This window comes from Scatophagus argus, chromosome 9, assembly GCF_020382885.2.
Source record: "Scatophagus argus isolate fScaArg1 chromosome 9, fScaArg1.pri, whole genome shotgun sequence".
In the NCBI taxonomy this organism is placed as follows: Eukaryota; Metazoa; Chordata; class Actinopteri; family Scatophagidae; genus Scatophagus; species Scatophagus argus.
Window position 1 is genome coordinate 24,988,677 of NC_058501.1, and position 17,840 is coordinate 25,006,516.

At 44.5% G+C, this 17,840-nt stretch overlaps 1 protein-coding gene and 1 non-coding gene across 2 annotated transcripts; one reads left to right on the forward strand and one right to left on the reverse strand.

Annotated features, from left to right (window-relative positions):
- Positions 1-38: 38 nt before the first annotated feature.
- Positions 39-17,338, forward strand: zgc:113232 (uncharacterized protein LOC541546 homolog). The gene is made up of 26 exons (XM_046399556.1): positions 39-1,274; positions 3,184-3,268; positions 3,762-3,827; positions 4,133-4,305; positions 4,786-4,929; positions 5,387-5,440; positions 5,559-5,612; positions 5,832-5,885; positions 6,212-6,265; positions 6,621-6,674; positions 7,605-7,658; positions 8,231-8,284; positions 8,427-8,480; positions 9,153-9,197; positions 10,613-10,666; positions 10,751-10,804; positions 10,980-11,033; positions 12,817-12,888; positions 13,098-13,133; positions 13,724-13,768; positions 13,867-13,899; positions 14,324-14,470; positions 15,098-15,274; positions 15,574-15,664; positions 16,235-16,312; positions 16,569-17,338. The coding sequence occupies exons 1-26, from the start codon at positions 1,254-1,256 to the stop codon at positions 16,772-16,774; spliced, it is 2,013 nt and encodes a 670-aa protein (XP_046255512.1). The 5' UTR covers positions 39-1,253; the 3' UTR covers positions 16,775-17,338.
- Positions 3,647-3,718, reverse strand: trnap-cgg. The gene has a single exon. It is a non-coding gene; the product is annotated as a tRNA-Pro (tRNA).
- Positions 17,339-17,840: the final 502 nt, after the last annotated feature.

Below are 17,840 nucleotides of genomic sequence, written 5' to 3' on the forward strand. Positions count from 1 at the left end.
TGCACATATGACCCTAAACAGGCTCCACCCACCTCCGCCTGATTGGCTGGAAGTGGTGTTCACCCGCAGACTGCATGGAATGTCAGACGGGGGTGTCAGCTCACACACGTTTATTGTGAGGTCAAAGGTCACTCGTGTTTCAGGCTTCACTTTGTCTTGAAGTTTTTCAGGAAAATGACACAAAATTCTTGTTCTGAAATCCATTCAAAGAAAAGAAAATGCAACTTCAAATGTGTGGGCTGTCATTTTCAAACTGAATTTGATCACACTTCATGTCCCCTGGCTTCACGAAGAAAAAGCTTTAATCTTCTCTCCATATGTTAGAGTTTTCTGTGTGTTTTTTTTTTTCAGTTAGACAGATCAAATCAATCTTAATGACATTCCTGTAAGGTTTTATTAATGCTCAAGGTGCTTATATTTTCAGACTTTCGGTTATTTTTTTGTTTCCTGTTTGGTTAGAAAACCTGGGGGAGATGTGCCACACAGCTTAAATGCTTTCCTGTCGACTGAAGGAGGATTTTCAACTTTTTCATCAGAACAAAGTGTTGGCACTTCCTGTTTTCTGATTGATTTACTGAACTCCACATCGATTATGCTGTGTTGGAAATTTTTTTTATTCATAAAACAAAAACCTTTCTGTGACGCGATGTTGCCAAGAAATCGTTCTTTTCTTTGGAGATGAGGTGTCTTGTTTGTGCAGAAACAGTGTTTTGCAGCTGATATTTGACTCTTGCACAGTTCAAAGTGACATCACGTTGTACGTTTGGTATGGAGGTTGTGTTTTCAGTCCGTCTGTGTGTTTTGTTGGTAGTAGAACATGTCATAAGTCTTTATGCTGCTGTCAGTGCAAAGTTCTGGATTTTTATTGGCTTTCTTAGCCTGAACTTGTGAAGATTTTATGCAGGTGATTACAAAGTGATAAAAAGCTGTTGACATCAGCTGGTGGACTTAAAGTTAAGACTTGTCCGTCCATGTCTCCTTCTCTGTCTTGACGTTTCTGTGCTGATGCTGGATCCTGGCTCAGGTATTTCTCACCCTGCTGAGACACAGAGGACGAGATGGAGAGGATCCCGTCAGTGCCTGGGAACCTGAGGGATCCTGGAGAGGACACAGAGAGAGGACAGAGGACGGGGGGGAACCATCAGGGTGATAATGCTCTGAGGAGAAAGCAAAATCAGGTCGTTTTTGTCCTCATCTGTACCGTGAAAGCGTCCTGTGCAGGATCTGGTCTGGTGTGAGGGGACTGCAGCACCATGGGAGCCCCCAGCAACAAGGTAACGGGACAGTCTGGGTTTGGACAGGGTCACTGCAGGTCTGTTTGGCCCTTTGATCGGACCAGGAATGTCACTTTAGTTGAATTTCCGTTGGTTTGGATCAGCTGGGATTAAATTTAAGTGAAATGTGTTTTTTGTGCAGGAAATGTGAGACATGTTAGACAGGAATGTGAGCTGTGGGCTGTAGGAACTGGACAGGCGTTGGCTTTGGTAGTGTGACGCCTCGTAGGACACTTTGTTTAGCTGGCAAAAGGAACAAACTGATGGACTTTTGTTCTGGCAGATACTGAGGTTCATTTTTATTGATTAATCCTCACAATTTTAACCCTTTTATCGATCTAATGAGCCCACATTGACGCCTTCAGTTTGCTTCTTTAGTCCAAACACCCAAAGACTCTTCATTCGCTTTTAGAAAAGTGACAGAAAAGCAGCTGCGACCAGCAAATGTTTGAAAAATGACTGAAAAAACCATCAAAATGGTTTGCAGCTCTAACAGCAAGTGATGCAGCACCTCAGTCTGAATTTGTCAGTTTTTGAATTTCCAGAAAAAATCAGTTGTGCCTAAAACATATGACGTCTTCATGCTCTCATTAAAATATTATTAATATAATCTACATATAATATATTACATAAAATATTATTATTGTATTAGCAGAATTTCTGTATGTCTTGGTTAGATTTCGACGTTTTATTGTCAGACATTCTAACATCCTGTTGTGTATAAATTCAACACCGTTTTTGAGCTCAAAGTCAGTGTGATGTGATCCAAAACCTTCTTAAACGTCTTTGTTTTTGCCTTTAAGTACTGGAGTGCTGTAGGAATTAAAAGGGTTAGGGTTAAAAAGAGGAACTTTTTATTTTGTTCATTAATTTATTCCCAAAGAAACCCCAACTAACAAAGCACATGGGATTTCCATCATACAGGATGACAGATTTTTGTAGCACAAATCCTGAATATCCCTGAGGACATCTGAGGCCCGAAGCGGCGAAGTGTGTGTGCGTCACCTCACGGCCCCGGAGGTCCTCCAGCTCAGGGCCGACGCTCCTTCCTCACCGCCTGTTCCTCCACCTGCCCATCTGTTGCTGTGACTGTGGATTTGTGTCCGCAGTAACTTGTGACGGATGTGAACTCTCACACAGTTAGTTTGAGTGTAGATAAAAAATAAAAGGCTCCCTGACTTTGTGTGCAGCTCGTTCAGTGTGATTAAAGGTTCAGGTTGACAGGATCGCTTTTCATCCTCTTAGTCGGTTTCTTTCTCATCCAAACGCCAGCAGAGTCTCATCGAAAGCCTCAGCAAGAACGAAAAAATTCAGTTTCCTTTTAATGAAATCTGCTGAAATGCTTTTCTGAGGCTTAACTCGTCACTTCTGTCGCTCTTTTAGCTGAGGCTGCGAAGATGCAAATGATTATTGAAGTTTGAGCTGGAAAGTCCATAACATTCACTGTAGTCTTGTAGTTAAATTTGAGGTTCTTGTACTTCACTTGAGCATTTTGTTTTGGTATGAAGAGTCTGTGGGCTAATATTTAACAGATTTGGTGCTTTTGCTCCGGATGATTTAAATGTTCTGAATGCGTTTGTCATGATGTTGAGCTTTGGACCAAACACACATTTTGAAGTTCCCTTTGCCCTCTCACAGTCTCTCCACAGTCAGTGCATTCAGTGGAGTATACGATCAATGCAGTCGATTAATGAGGACGTTTTACTGCACTTTCAGTACATTTTCTAGATTTTACTTTCATGGTTTTACTTTGAGTCAGGACTTCTACCTGTGGGATTAGTACTTTTACCAAAGTGAGTGATGTGAATGCTCCGTCTGTATGGTGCTCAGCTGGCTGTGAGCCGGACTCCTCTGGTCCTCATCCAGGTCGCATCACCTGCTGCTGCTGTGTGTCTTTGCTTTGCTGCAGGTGTCTCTCCTCTCAGGTGTGCTGGTGTTCGCGCTGTGTGTCGTCTCTTCTCTCTGCCAGGTTGAATATTCTGGATACCACTCAGGTGATGTGACGATCTCTAACTGACACGTACACAACACTAATGTCGTTTTTATTTCACATTGACAGCCTGGAATATGTGAAATAATGAATAATATAACAATGAAGTTTTTTTTTTTTACCATTTTCTGACATCTCTGACATGAATAATCTTTGATATAGAAAAGATTTATTAGTTGGAGCCTTAGCTGATGAGCTGCACTTCATCTGTAGGCAGACAATAAATCAGCACCTGATTTCCTTTAATTCATCACTCAGTGTTTCTGAAATAAATGGGGCTGTTTTACACAAAACCTGCTGCTTGTGTGTGCACTCAGTTACACACTGTGTTCTGTGAAGTTTTATTTTCCAATTCTCTGTGACATTCCTCATCTCAAAGCGAGGGCTCGTCCGGGATTTGAACCCGGGACCTCTCGCACCCGAAGCGAGAATCATACCCCTAGACCAACGAGCCAGCTGCATGTGACATGCTGTGTTTAACCTGTGTGTCCATCCAGGTGAGGAACACCCCTACGATGGCTCCGTGGTCGACCACTATGACAGCTTAGCCTCTCCTCAACCAGGTGAGCACAGTGACTCTTCTCACCTGGTTAAACGTGTCCAGCACCAGCAGTTCACCAAGCGGCTTTAACCTTTTTGTTGAATAACACCCGATGCAAACATTCCATCATTTAAAGCAGTGGTTTTCAAAGATGTTTTCACCGCCCTCCCAGTGCTCCTGCAGGTCGGCCCCCAAATGAGGCTTGGCTGCAGCAGAGAGCTCACAGTGACTGCTGTTAGACCTCCGAACCACAAACACAAACCGCTTAGCTGTAGAAACACGCCAGCGACGCACTGCAGTCTAAAGCCGTCCCATCTGTGCCATCAGAGTATCCGCCGGAGCCGACTCACAGCTACGACGAGGACCAGAGGCCCGAGGAGGAAGACTACGACCCCTACGGCCCCGCCCCCACCCAAGTCACCATGATCACCGAGGACGCCTTCCCCTACGCCACCACGGCCGAGTCCCACTACGCCAAGGAGGACACGGAGACCATGCAGGTGGGCCGCATTTAGCAGCTTTCAGCCATAACACACGACCTTCAGAGAGCGAGAACGAAAAGTGGCTCCACTGCCCAAGAATTCACTTTGAACCTGAGAACCCGAGAAGTAAGAAATCCCAGTGCGTTGGGTTTGCACTGTATGTGGTGATAATAATAATAATAATTATAATAATAATCTTGTGTTGTATGTATGAAAACCAGGGTTACAAAGTGCTTTACAATAAACACATAAAACAAAATAAAATCCAGTAATGTATGAGTAAACAGGCCTTCATCAGGAATAAACACCAAGAATAAAATGGAAAAACAACATTTAAGACTTCACTTTAATGTTACACTTTTAACCTTAAGTTCAATATTTAAAAAACGATGAGGGAACTTCTTTCAACTCAACACTTTAACGGTTTAACAAGATGAACACTTGAGCTGCTGTGTCTGCATAGTTTCACACTCCACGTGGTCTTACATTGTGGTCCAGGTCCCGTATGAGTACCCTCCAGCTGGTCCGGACACAGAGTCCTCGGAGGAGTCCGGGGGCGACGCGGCGCTCGGCGAGGAGGGGCCAACAGAGTGCGACTGTGAGCCCGGGCAGCCTGGATTCGCTGGCTTCGCGGGACCAAAGGTACCGACTTGTCAGATCTCTGTCACTTTGTTCTCCTTCCTGCTGACGGGGATGAAAAACACCGCAGTGATCGGCCTGATGGAGGCGCTGGCGTCCTCTGTCTTTTAAAACTTAGAAAGGCCTCCTCTCCAAATCCACTGGCTGCATTTTATTTAGTTATTCTTATCTTCAATTTGTCCAATGGCAGCTTGCTTGTTGCTTCTTCTTCTTCTTCCTCGTTATTATCAGTGACTTTCTTTCATATAATGAACTCAAAATCTCTTTGTGTCTGCACATTTCGTGAAGTGGTGTAAAAGTTTTGCTGTTATTCTGATGATTTCTGTTTCCAATTCTTATTTTGTCATGAAATTTTGCTGTTTCGCTTTCGGTTTAACGTGGCCTCAGTTTGCAGAAACACACTCCAAGTTAATCTGCATGTCAGCAAATGCACGTGTTGCTTTGTCCTGTTTCCTGTCAGGGATCCCGAGGCCTGCAGGGTAAACCTGGCGAGCCAGGAGCTCAAGGCAGAGAGGTGAGAGAGTATGACATCACGACAGAAAACCTGAGGATAGAGTTACACCTGTGACTCCAGGTGCTTCTGCTGCTCACATGTTGCATTCAGGGTTTCAGCTGTGTTTACTGTTCGTCAGGGTTATAAAGGAACCAAAGGGGTTCGAGGAAGAGGAGGAGAGCCCGGCCCTGTGGTGAGTTCATCACGTTACAGTAGACTCATGTTGACAGGTTTGGGTGGTGACAACTCAGAGTGAAAGTGTGATTAATTAGACGCAGAAACAAAGTGAAAGAGAGAGAAAATGAGATGAAAGCCAGCAAGCAAACAAAAGTGAAAGTGAAGTAAAACCAGCAAACCAACAGTCATTTCTTTGTATGTGAAACACTGTGACCTTTGACCTGCGGCCCTGCAGGGTGACCCCGGACCCGAGGGAGAGGAGGGAGCTTCTGGTTTTTCTGGAGCCATGGTGAGTTCACTGACCCCACAGTGAAGGCCTGCTGATTATTTTCAATAGCAGCTGCAGGGCTGAACCCTGTCACAAAGTTTAATGAGAATTTAATTAATAATTACATTTAAAACAGGACGGGATAGGGAGACGTTCGGGAAACTTACAGGCAGCAAACACTGTCCCTGTAGTGTTGAGCTTTATTCAGATTCCTGTGACTAAAATGAAGCCATCACGAGTCAAAATGCAACATAATCAGTAAACATGTTTTAAATAATTTAGTTTTAAATTTAAACTTATATGTAAGTAATTACGTAACTAATTATCTGACATTTTGACATCATCAGGGAGAGCCAGGGCTTCCAGGAGACCCAGGAGAGCCTGGAGAGCTGGGTCTGAAGGTAAACACACACACACACACACACACCAAGCCAATACATGTTGATTGCCCATTTGAAACACATTAAACATTATGATGGACCTGTTTTAAAATGATCACTGGATTGTTGTTATAAGCTGACATCAGCGAGGACTTTTTGTTCTCCGTCTCCAATGCTGCTCTCGTCTCAGACTGACTAAGACATCCTGTACTGATTTGTCATTTGTGTTCATATTGGAAGAAGTTTTCACTTTCACTTAAGTTTTCAAGCCTTAGCAACTGAACACAAAACATATTTTCTGATGGATTTCAGCAGCTAACAGGTTGTGACACAAATCTCTGGTCGTTATTTGCTCTTCGGTTCTTCCTGTCCTCAGGGTGACGTCGGTATGGAGGGCCCCCGCGGAGGAGTCGGAGGTCCTGGGGAGACTGTAAGGAACCGCATCGTCAGCCTCTCTGTGGTGGAAATGGGGACAAAATGTTTTCTCACTGCTCATAAGAGCCTCCACGCTCTCCATCCCACTGCTTTTTAAGCTTTTAAACACAATGTTGATGCAGCGAGGTTCACATCAGCTTCCTGATGGCTGATCAGTTTCTGCTCTTCTCACTTCTTTCTAACATTTAGATGAAAGCGAGTGGATTTGAACTGAGAAACCGATGCGTCACACTGAAATACCAAAATCACTAGCCTGGACAGGACAGGACAAAATGTGACTGTCTGTTGCGACCCACTGTGCGCAGACAGCAGTATAAAAACATTTTCTTTATTTCTCCTCCAAAATAAAGTAAAGTAAAGTAAATATAGCAGAGGCAGGAGCTGCAGCTGCCAGGGGAAACCACCTGCAGATCTGGCTGATGTTTGTCTTTCCACGTGGCTGGTAACCACCCAGACATTTTCCTCCTCCGCCTCATCAGCAGCCAGTTGGCGATGTGACGCAGGGAAAGCGGCTGCTGGTGAATCTGGGGGGTTTACCAAATGGCAGCTGCTGTCGCTTCATTATGTGTGAAATGAACTGCATTTTCACATCAACTCTCTTCCAAACTCTGCACACAAACTGCACTCAGCGATGTGAATTTGTCTCTCATTTCAAGATGGGACCAAAGTGAAACCATTTGCTTCCGCAGCTCAGTTTGTACCTGTGTGCATGCTTTAATTCAAAAAAGGCAAACTCAGTATCAAGTGAAATTTAAATGCTTGGCATCCTGTAAACACAACATTTCCACATGAAATATCTTTGCACTTTGGTGTCCTTTTTGGTTGATGTCAGCCAGCTTTATGTTAAAATATGTCTTCATTACTGTCCCTTTAACAGCAGTTTAACAGCAACAGTTTGTTATTTTTCATTATCGTTTGATTCCAGGGTTCTCGCGGTGGCGCTGGACCTCCAGGACCAAAGGGAGGTAAAGGTATCAAGGTAAGAAAACGTGTTAAACACACACACTTGATGCACTCACCGGAAATGCTTGTGATAAGTTGTGATTTTATCATTTTCCAAAGTGTTTTGTCTCAATCTGAACATTTTGTTGAGTCTTTTGGAGAATTTTTAGGCTTGAAACCCTGAAGGCTAAATGCACTGCTGTCACCTGATCAGTGCTGGGAGTATTCAGACTCATTACTTCAGTAAAAGTACCAGTGCAGCAATGTAAAAGTACTCTGCATGTTTACTGAACTGAACAACTCACAGAAGCTGAAATGGTTGGAAACTATTGGTTTTAATCATTTTAAAAGTTTGTTATGTTGTCCATCAGGTCAGATCTTCATCTTAAAAGTAACTGAACCTCAACATAGTACTTAAGTACAGCACTTGAGTAAATGTACTCAGCCAAGGCAAATCAGTTCACATTGCTGAATTAAATGGGGTAACAAATCAGTGTGCACATCTTTTGTCTGTCTAAGAATCGCTTTTGTTTTGTGCTTATCTTGTTTGCATCATTTGATTTGAACCTTTTCCCTGCTCCCTCTGTTCCCTTTGTGTTTTCTGCTCAGGGGTCTCTCGGTGGCGAAGGCAGAGAGGGTCCTCAGGGACGAGCCGGACACAAGGTACGGAAATCAGACTGCAGTGGGAGGCCTGGGGCAAAGGATGCAGTCTTCAGTAGCTCTTTGCTGCTGAGGGTTCAGCCGTGCTGGTCCTGCTCACCAGCAGGTCGATGGCTGACTTGGTGTCTCTTGATCCGTCTTGCAGGGACAGACCGGAGCTCCGGGGTTTCCAGGTGACATCGGCGAGAGAGGATACACCGTAAGAAACGACCCTCAGTCATCAGCTGCGCTCAGAGACAGTCTGAACCTTCACGTGTGGTCTGCTCAGGATCAGCACCTGTTTTCATGCACGTGTTCAGAGCCATGAAAAGATCTGTTGAAAGTGTCTTATCTAAAGGAGGACACACTGCAAACTGGACAAGTCTTTGTCAGGTTTTTATGACAAATCCCAAGTAAAGGAACCTGATTTGATCTGATAACAAGGTGAACTTTGAGCTCAGAATCTCCTCAGTTCTGCTGGGACACATTCAAACAAAAACAAAAATTAAACTTTGTACGAGAGAGGTTATTATCAGGCCCAGAGCAATTTATTTGTTGGCTGTCATCCTCATAAATGCACAGTAATAAGCACTTTCACTTTTTTCTTTTTGCTCAGTTAAATGATTCTTTGATAATAATTTAACAATAATATCTTTTCTGTGTGAAGAAATTGTTTTCAGTATGTAAAATGATCCTTGAATCCCTCCGGGGATCAGAGGTGAGATCACTCAAACGTCTCTTCTCAGAGTGAACCGAAGGCTCTGAGACGCCGAGCCGAGATTCACTGACTTTAATAACTTGTTTTACTCCTGAATTAAATGCTTCAGTATTTTTTTCCTCCTTGTCTTCGTCTGATAATCTGAGCCAGACATTTTCTGCTGGTCCTCCTCAGGGTTATCCTGGACAACCAGGAGCCGTCGGACCCACCGGACCAAAGGTACAAACACACATTTTATCACCAAGATCAGCGATCTGTTTTCAGCCTGCATGACCGTGTGTGTGTGCGGGTTTGTCTTAAAGGCCTCGTTAAAAGACTCGACTCCATTAAATACTGAAAGCTTATTTAAGGAGGTGAGCGTCAGTGAGGGTCTCAAACACTGCCGGCCGATTCCTTTTACTGTAAATATTCACAGACCCACGTGTCTGCGGTGGACTGTGTGTGTGTGTGTGTGTGTGTGTCTGCGGTGGACTGTGTGTGTGATGAGCTGTAACTCTGACTTGAGGTGGTCTTTGGCAGCTTGTGTTGAGATTTATATGACAACCTTTTCCTTATCGTAACAACACAAGACCACCGTGTCAGGTAATAAGTCTAATGTGACTCCTTCAGAAGAGGAAGTTTTGGAATAAGCTCTGTGGCAGGTTTGAATGAGTCTTATGTTACAAGTGCAGAAGTGAGACAGAAACTGTCGCAACGACGGACGGCTGTGTTTACTTCTCAGGGGAATCAATCGGGGCGGCACCTATGACACACAAACTGGATGGCTCAAGCACATCATTTCTTTTCTGAAATTTCCCAAAGTTTTCTCTGGTGCTTTGCACTGTGGCAATAAAGAGAAGCACAGTTTCAGCCTGCATTCTCCCTCATGCTGTTACAGTCAAGTCAAAGTTAATTACAGCCCAGCTTCACAAAACATGATGAAGATTGTCGCCGAAGCTTCCTGATCTCAAGCTTGTCTGTTTTACTGGCCTGAGATGAGCTGAATCATCTCGCTAACTCATCGTAAAACAAACTTCATTCAAACGAGACCGGAATCAAGTGAAATTCTCCAAAACCATCTTGGTTTCCCTTTACACAATCACCTCTGGTTTGGTCTGGTCTGGTCTAAATAAATCCTCAGCTCACAGACTGAAATGTCCACGGTGAAAACCTTCCTGCCCAGGCACTGCTGCGTACGGAGGTCGAGGCCCAGTCAGCCACAGGGCCACAAGCTTCACCGCTAGCCACTAGCCGCTAACCACTAACTGCTACAGCCAAAGAAAGCTCCAGCAGACAGTGCAGTGAGCAGCAGCTGGCACTCCTGTATGTTTAAGCTACCTTTGAATTCTGGCCATATTTCACAAGTTACTCTTTTAATGTGGTCTCCTGCATTGGAAGTGTGTCAGGAAGGGGTCTCTCAGGGGCCAGTATGAACGGGAGGAGGGATTACAGCCGGCAGCACCTGCTTCATCCTGTGTGTTGTGTGGAGACAAACCTGTCCTTTAAGATGAAAATTAGCACTTCCAGTCATTCCTGTTAAATCAAGCCGTCTCTGATGAGGATCAGGTCTTTGACTCCATGATGTTACAGAGATGTTTGAGTTCAAGTAAAAACCAGTGCACTTGAGTTCATTTTTCTCCTTTTTCATCTGTCAGGGCACTCAAGGTCACGACGGCCTGCCAGGAAGTGACGGCGACCCCGGAGAGGATGTGAGTGGATCACATTTACCGTCACAAACCTCGACAAGCTGTCTGTCAGGTCTGCTTGTTTATCCCCGATGTTTGTCTCCTCAGGGTCTCGTAGGAGTCCCGGGTTTGATGGGAGGACCCGGACTGTTTGGCGCCAAGGTAACACACGTAACGTCTCAGGGGACATCAGTCCTGATGGGAGTCACATTCATGTTTGGTTTGATGCTCAGACTTTAGCCGCAGCTTTTTTAAATTTTTTAAAGCAGCGCAGTGTGTGACTTTCCATCTGCCATAAAACCAGGCCGTCATCGTGTCTGTTGTTGTTGTTGTGCAGGGCAGTAAGGGGGATCGCGGTGTGCGAGGACCACGAGGCAGAGGGGGCGTCGAGGTGAGAGTTCAGCCCACCAACTCCAGCAGTAAAATCCTGCTTCTACAGCAGTCGCAGGGGACACTTTGCTGCACTCAGGACTTCCAGTACATTCTGCTCATTATACTCACATACTTTTACTTTAGTGACACCGTCAGTGCAGGACTTTTCCTGGTATTGTCACAGTGTTTCTGCACACTCACGGTTCCAGACCTCCAAAGTGACTGTAAGATGAATCCTGGGGGGTCCTGAGATGATTGACATGTTAGGAAATATGAAAAATAAAAACCTGCATCTGCTACATAGATGAGGGTTTTCCTGGCTTCTCGTCTCCCGTTTTATGGTGAAATCCTCAGTAGTTCGGTTGTCCCGTGTTGGGAACATGTTTTTGAGATCATCTCGACCTCAGATGCTTTTTCTGTTTTTTTCTTTCTTATTTTTTTCCTGGGAAGTCCTGACATTTGCATTTAACTCGTGCACGTTGTCAGCTTCCTTCCTGCGGTCAGAAAAAATACAAAAGGAAGTGAAAATGAACTCGTAGGAATCTGTTGAAAGGGAAAAGGGCTCTCCTGTGATTGTAAACATGCTTTGGGTGAACAAACAAAGTTTGTTTTATTGAAAACTGAGGGGTGAGCAGTCAAACCTGATGCTGCGACAGATCAGCCAACCACAAGTGGAAAGGAAAAATCCTCCTGAAAGTGAATCCAAAAGAGGAGGAGTGTTTTCAGGTACATTTATTTGTGGCTCTAAATTTAAAATGACAGCAGTTTCTGATAACCTCAAAGTATCCCGTAGTTTCATTAAAACCAACTGCAGTTTTATTAAATATCTTGAGAAATTTCCCCGTGAGTTCACTTCTCGGGAGGTTAGCTGGCTGTTTTGACGTTAAGAGGAGGAAGGAGAAAAAAGAGAATGTCCCTAAAAAACAGGAAGTGTTGGTCCAGATTACAGCGCACAGAGCAGTGTTTTTACACGGTGTGAGACCAGCTGTCACATCTGGAACATCTGGGCAAGATGTAAGGTTTTATTATGTAAGTCTGTCTTACAGAGAACATTCAAAACTAACCAATATTTTCTGTCAGCATGAGAATCAGTAACAACTGAAAGCTCGGCTGAATCAGCCGGGCGAAACGAGCTGGGACGGATTCTGGACCGGGCCAGCGGGGCCGGCGCCCAGGGGCCCACACGCCCCTGAATCCGTCCCTGGGAAAGAGCCGTGACGTTACCGTCCCGTCAAAGCTGACTGTGACTGACTTAAAGAAAGCTTTCAAACCTGCCGCTCTGACTGTGAGGGACTCATACAGTGAACACGTGACTCAGACTGACTTTTTCTCATCCGCCTCATCCTCAGTATCTCATTTCAGTATTTCATACTGTAACTCAGAGTACTGTGTGTACAGTAACTGCAGTTTTGGTGCTTGGACTTCAGCTCGTCTGAAGTTGGTCCCACTTTGATGAGGGTGAAGTACCCAGCGGGGTGTTTTTAACAGTAAAGTCTTTTACTTCTTCTTTTTTCTGTTTTGCCAAGTTGGTCTCAGCGACCTTAATTTCCTTTTCTTAATAAAAATATAATTTATAGCAGTTTAATTTGGATTTATGGATCAGATTTATTAATCAAACGCTGCAGAAAACAAGAAGGAAACATCAACTCATGACCGATACTCTTATTAAAATGTAAAATAATTGAATAAATAAATCATGTGTCCCTGTGAAAGGAGAAAAGGAAGCTAACAATAAAAGCCCAGTTTGTCTATCGTGGATCAATCACATTGACTGATTGAGTATTTTTCTGTTTGTCCAACAGGGAGCTCAAGGAGATCGAGGAGATGCTGGAGAGCCCGGGAAACCAGGACCAAAGGGCCTGCAGGGCCAGACTGTGGGTGCCCAACACTCACACTGCAAACCTTAAATTCATCTTTTATTGAATATCGATCAGCAGCAGCGTCTCCTCCTGCCACCAAGAACAACTTTAGTGTGAAATTAAGTGACACAAGCTCATATGTGAGATTTAAAACCCACAGACAGAAAAAGCAGCTTGTGTTAACGTAATTCTGACTCTGGACCTGTTTTGTGTTTCTCTTCCAGGGGGCCAAAGGTGAGACGGGACCTGATGGTGACACGGTGAGTGTTGAGCGTCTCGCGTCAGCGTGTGGACATGCACTGCAGTACTCCAGAATACGGTACTTAAGTTCAGATTTGAGGTACTCCTACTGTAATTGGGTCTTTCCATTTCCTTTATACTGGTGAGGCAGAAACTGCACTCTGATCTGATGAAACGAATAACAAAAACTCCAAACAACACGTGACACTCTGTTTTATGATAAAATCAGGCTTTACTCATGCATCAGCACAGCAAACTAACAAAGTTCTGTGAAGCTGCTCATATCAAGTACTTCAGTAGTCATAACGCATCATAAGCCCATCAGTCAGCCTGTCGGGATTCTCCACGCGAGCCTCTGACTCTTTATGCGTCCCATCTGTGATCAAAATCCCGTTAATGTTGAAATTCTTGCCGTAGGAGATGTTATGAGCCGTGCAGTCGGGAGGTAAACCAACAGCATCCGGGAGTTTCCCTGCGTCTGTTCGCGTTCCTGTTTGATAAGCCGCTCGTTTCCGATCAGAATCACTCGCATGTTGTTGTTTCTCTGAGTAATCTGAAAACTTCCTCTTTCATCATCATCGCTTGTTGTGCTTGGGTTTTTTCCCTGCAGGGTGCAGCAGGGAGGAACGGCATTAAAGGTGTGAGAGGACAAAAGGTAAACGTCACCTGTTTTACAGTGTGATGATGAAACGACTCCGCTTTCACTTCCTGTTTCCACACCTCATGCTTCTCTTCCTGCTTCTTTCCCCTCAGGGAAGCAGCGGTGACCGTGGAGACAAAGGACAGGTGATTCACTCTTTAACCTGACGTCACGCACACACACACACACAAAGTCACAAAGGAAGATGAAATTTGGCCCTTAAAAAACAGACTTAAAGTTATTTTTAAAGCTTTTTCTTGTTTTTTAATTTTTTCTTTCCAAATTACAACAACAACTACACAACATGATGTATTAAACGCCTCTGTGTTAAAATCTGTTCTGTATTTTGTATATTAGATGGCCATAAGTATGTGGACAGTCAAACATGACAGCTGAATGTTTGTGCTGCTTCTACAGCAGTGAGTGTCAGCGTGATGAAATGCAGTTTAGCAACAGGAAAGTTAAACAAAAAATATTTTCAGGTGTTGTGTGTAAAAAGAGACATTACTCACTACTCTCTTAATCTTGACTTCTTCCTCCATCATTTCTTTTCTTCTTTCTTCTGTCCAGCGTGGACCAAAAGGCGCCGTGGGGCGTAACGGCGTCCCCGGCCCCGTGGGGCCACCCGGTATCCCAGGTACCAGAGGAGAGCGCGGCCCCATCGGCGACCCGGGTGCTAAAGGCCGACCGGGACCCAAAGGAGTCCAAGGTCCCTCTGTGAGTCACGGTCTGCATGACTGACCACCAGACCAGCTGACAGACCACATGCTGCTGTCAGAGTCACAGTGTTTAAATTGATTATTTTTTGGTTATAAAATGAGACCTCAACTCAAAACTTGCCAAATTTGTTTCCTCGGCTTTCACCAAAATGTCACAGAGACGTCGTTTGAACTGAAATATGTTGAAGAATGAAAAAGGTTTTGAAGAAGTCGTCTCAGGTGTTTTACGACTGATTTTTTTTAACTCATTTGCTTCTACTCGTTACAGCCAAGCAGAAAAACACTACACATTTCAGAAGAAATGAAATTTAAATTTGCTGTTTATCTTTGTGGAGACTGAGCCTGTCCGTCAAACCTCCTTTGTCGGCCATCATGCAGCTCAGGATCTTCTGACACCATTTCAACTTCACAGCAACATCACAGTTCAAAAAACAAAAACAACACGAGACACAAAGCACACCTTTTAAAATACACACACGAATGAATTCATGAATAAATAATGGAATTTTAGAAATGCATCTGTACACTTGAATGCATCACCAAAACCTCAGCGGAGGATTAAAGGACTTGTTAAAGTTGGTGTCGGTGCAGTAGAAGTTAACCTGTAGTGGTTTCTGTCCTGCAGGGTCCTGGTCTGACTGATGAGCAGGTGCTGCAGCTCTGCAGAGGTGTGGTCACAGCCCAGATCTCCCAGTACGCCGCCTCCATCCAGGCCAAGTGCTCCCAGGGCTGCCCCATCAACAACAGGACACTCATCGGACCCCCAGGAGCCCGAGGGCCACCTGGATCACCGGGCAAATCTGTAGGTTTTATCTCCTGTTATAGATAAACAAAAACTGTTATAATGCGGGGGAGAACGCGGTTGGCGTACGTCCTGTAATCTGCAAGCTGTAGTGCAAAACAACACATGATGCTTCACGCACACACAGTGTGACTGCAGCGTGATCGTTCATCAGTTCATCTCAGTGAACAAGTGAATTCCTGTCTTTGAAAAACGCTTTAAAAGGCATCGTGTGCTTCACTCCTCCTCAGTGAAACAGTTTCAGTGTAACACAGAGACGAATCCTCACATCATCCACCATCTCTGCCTCCACCCATCAGGGCAAAGCAGGAAAACCCGGAGCCAAAGGAGCCCGAGGAGTCCAAGGCGACCGAGGACTGGAGGGACAGGAAGGAGCGCAGGGCGTCAGAGGTGACCTCGCGCTTTCACACCACCGTCCTCTAAACCTCCACGTACATCACGTTATATTCCACTCAAGACTATAATAATAATAATAATAATTTTATAAAACTTGACGGTCAGTTTGAGAATTTATCGACAGTAAAACTCAAAGCTTAACTTCATAAATCATGACAAAAATCAGAAATCATCTCTGTTGGAAGTCAGGCCTGAGGTCTGCTGTGGGTTTAGCCAGACGTTCATTTAATCAACACCTTCGTGACTGAGATTTTTAAACATGCCAACATGTTTTGGCTTTCAAACACGTTCAAATGTTCACGTTTACTCTTTGACTCTTTGTGCTAAAAGTGTGTCGCTGCCCTCAACAGCACAGCACAGACGAGGCTCATTTCATTCCCGCCGCCGAATGAATTTATGGCTATTGATCGCCGTGAGTGATTCACGTGTATCACGAGCTACACGTAAATGAGAAAACTGAGCAAAATAATTTAGCTTCAACACATCTGTCGAACAGAGAAAGAAGTGAATGAGTTCTGTAGTTTTATATTTTCCCACAGAAGCTCTTTGTGTTTGTCTCAACAGGCCAAAAAGGGGCTAAAGGCCTCCCAGGTGATCCAGGTAAAGGTCTGCCGGGACCTGATGGACAACAAGGCCTCAGAGGTGAGAAGCTACTTTTGAAGGATTTCTTTTCCTTTAATCCCATTTTAAAGGAGAGGAAATGTTCTTCTGGGCCGGGAGTCTCGTTGAAGGGCTGTGGACACCTTTTGGGGTGATTTGAAGTGTTTGAAACAAATCAATAAGCAAAGTGGGTAAAGTGATCGGTTCTGTTCTGCTTCAGTCGTAGTGCTTTGCATTGGCTGGCTGCTGGATGGAAATCAGATTACATCCTGACCATTTTGTAATTTCCTCTCTGCAGGTTTGCCAGGCGATCCGGCAGAACCCAAAAACGGCATGGAGGGCCCCCGCGGTCACCGTGGATTCCCCGGGGCGGTCGGTCAGCCCGGTGCGGTCGGGATGGCTGGCGTGCCGGGATTTTGCGAGGCGCGGGACTGCAGCATTCATGCGCCGGTGATGCGCAAAGAGCAGGGCCTGGTGAAGCGACCTGCGGGCTCAAAAATGTGAACAGGAGTGACGAGGACCGCCGAGACCTTAAAGAGGGGCTGAGATTCACCTGGTGGCAACTTAAAGGTTCATCTCACTGAATTCCATCTGACATTAGCACTGGGTTTAAATGGGCCCAGAATGTTGTTCGACCTCAGAGCTGCGAATGATTCTGTCCCTCGCTGCCCGGCGCTGAAAATGTCGGCGGTCCGAGTGTGGTGGTGTGGGGCGCTCCGCTGGGGGGGTGGGCAGGTGTGGCAGGAAAGGAAAAACTGCACGAATTAACCTGGGAAAGACTTTTTAATCTGAGACACACGAAGCCAACGTTTGACATTTTAAAGATTTTGTGCTTCATAAACATCCAAACACTGTTAGAGTTTTGACCAGGAACAAGTGAGTCCAGCGTGTTGCGATTTGATAAAAACACTAAATGATTTGCCGCTCAATCCTTCCTTTGGTTTAACCTTTGTTTTCTCTAGTTAAATAAAGAAAAATAAAAATAAATGCCATGTAAATATTTTGTAAAGTATCTCGAATACATGTACCGTGCTCTGAAATGTGTTCAGATAAACTGTTGTTTTTGAATCTGAGTCTTCGCCACATGTTTTTAGTGTGTGAAAGACGCTGGAGATCAATCAGTCTGCAACTCAAACCGAAAAGGAAACCCAATGACATCACAGTATCATCGTCACGGCGAAGCATTAATCTGATTAGTTTTTATATGGAAATCAGGACTTCAGATTTATTACAAGTGTAAACTATTGAAGAAACTTTGACTTTCTGAGAAAATAAAGTGAAAAGCTGAAAACTGGTCAGACGTGTAACTGAGCCTCACATCCCTCTGAGGCCTGTTAGCATGTAGGATTTTGGAATAAATGCTCAAAACATGTAACAAACATGTAAAATGTAAGAAATTCAAAAATTCTATAATAACAAAAAAAAATTCATTGGAATTTCCTGAAAAGTGCAAACTTTTTACTGCCACTGTGAGATAAAACTTCCCTGATACCTCCAGCAGACACAAATAACAAACATCTGAGTGTTTGTGGTTAAATACGTCCGATCTCATGAACATGAAAACAATTAA

Excerpts from the sequence above, each read along its gene's own strand:
- zgc:113232 (XM_046399556.1), top strand. The coding sequence starts at position 1,254 with ATGGGAGCCCCCAGCAACAAG. Across the intron at positions 8,285-8,426 it reads AGGGACGAGCCGGACACAAG|GGACAGACCGGAGCTCCGGG; the intron begins GTACGGAAATCA and ends TCCGTCTTGCAG. Across the intron at positions 13,769-13,866 it reads AAGGTGTGAGAGGACAAAAG|GGAAGCAGCGGTGACCGTGG; the intron begins GTAAACGTCACC and ends CTTTCCCCTCAG.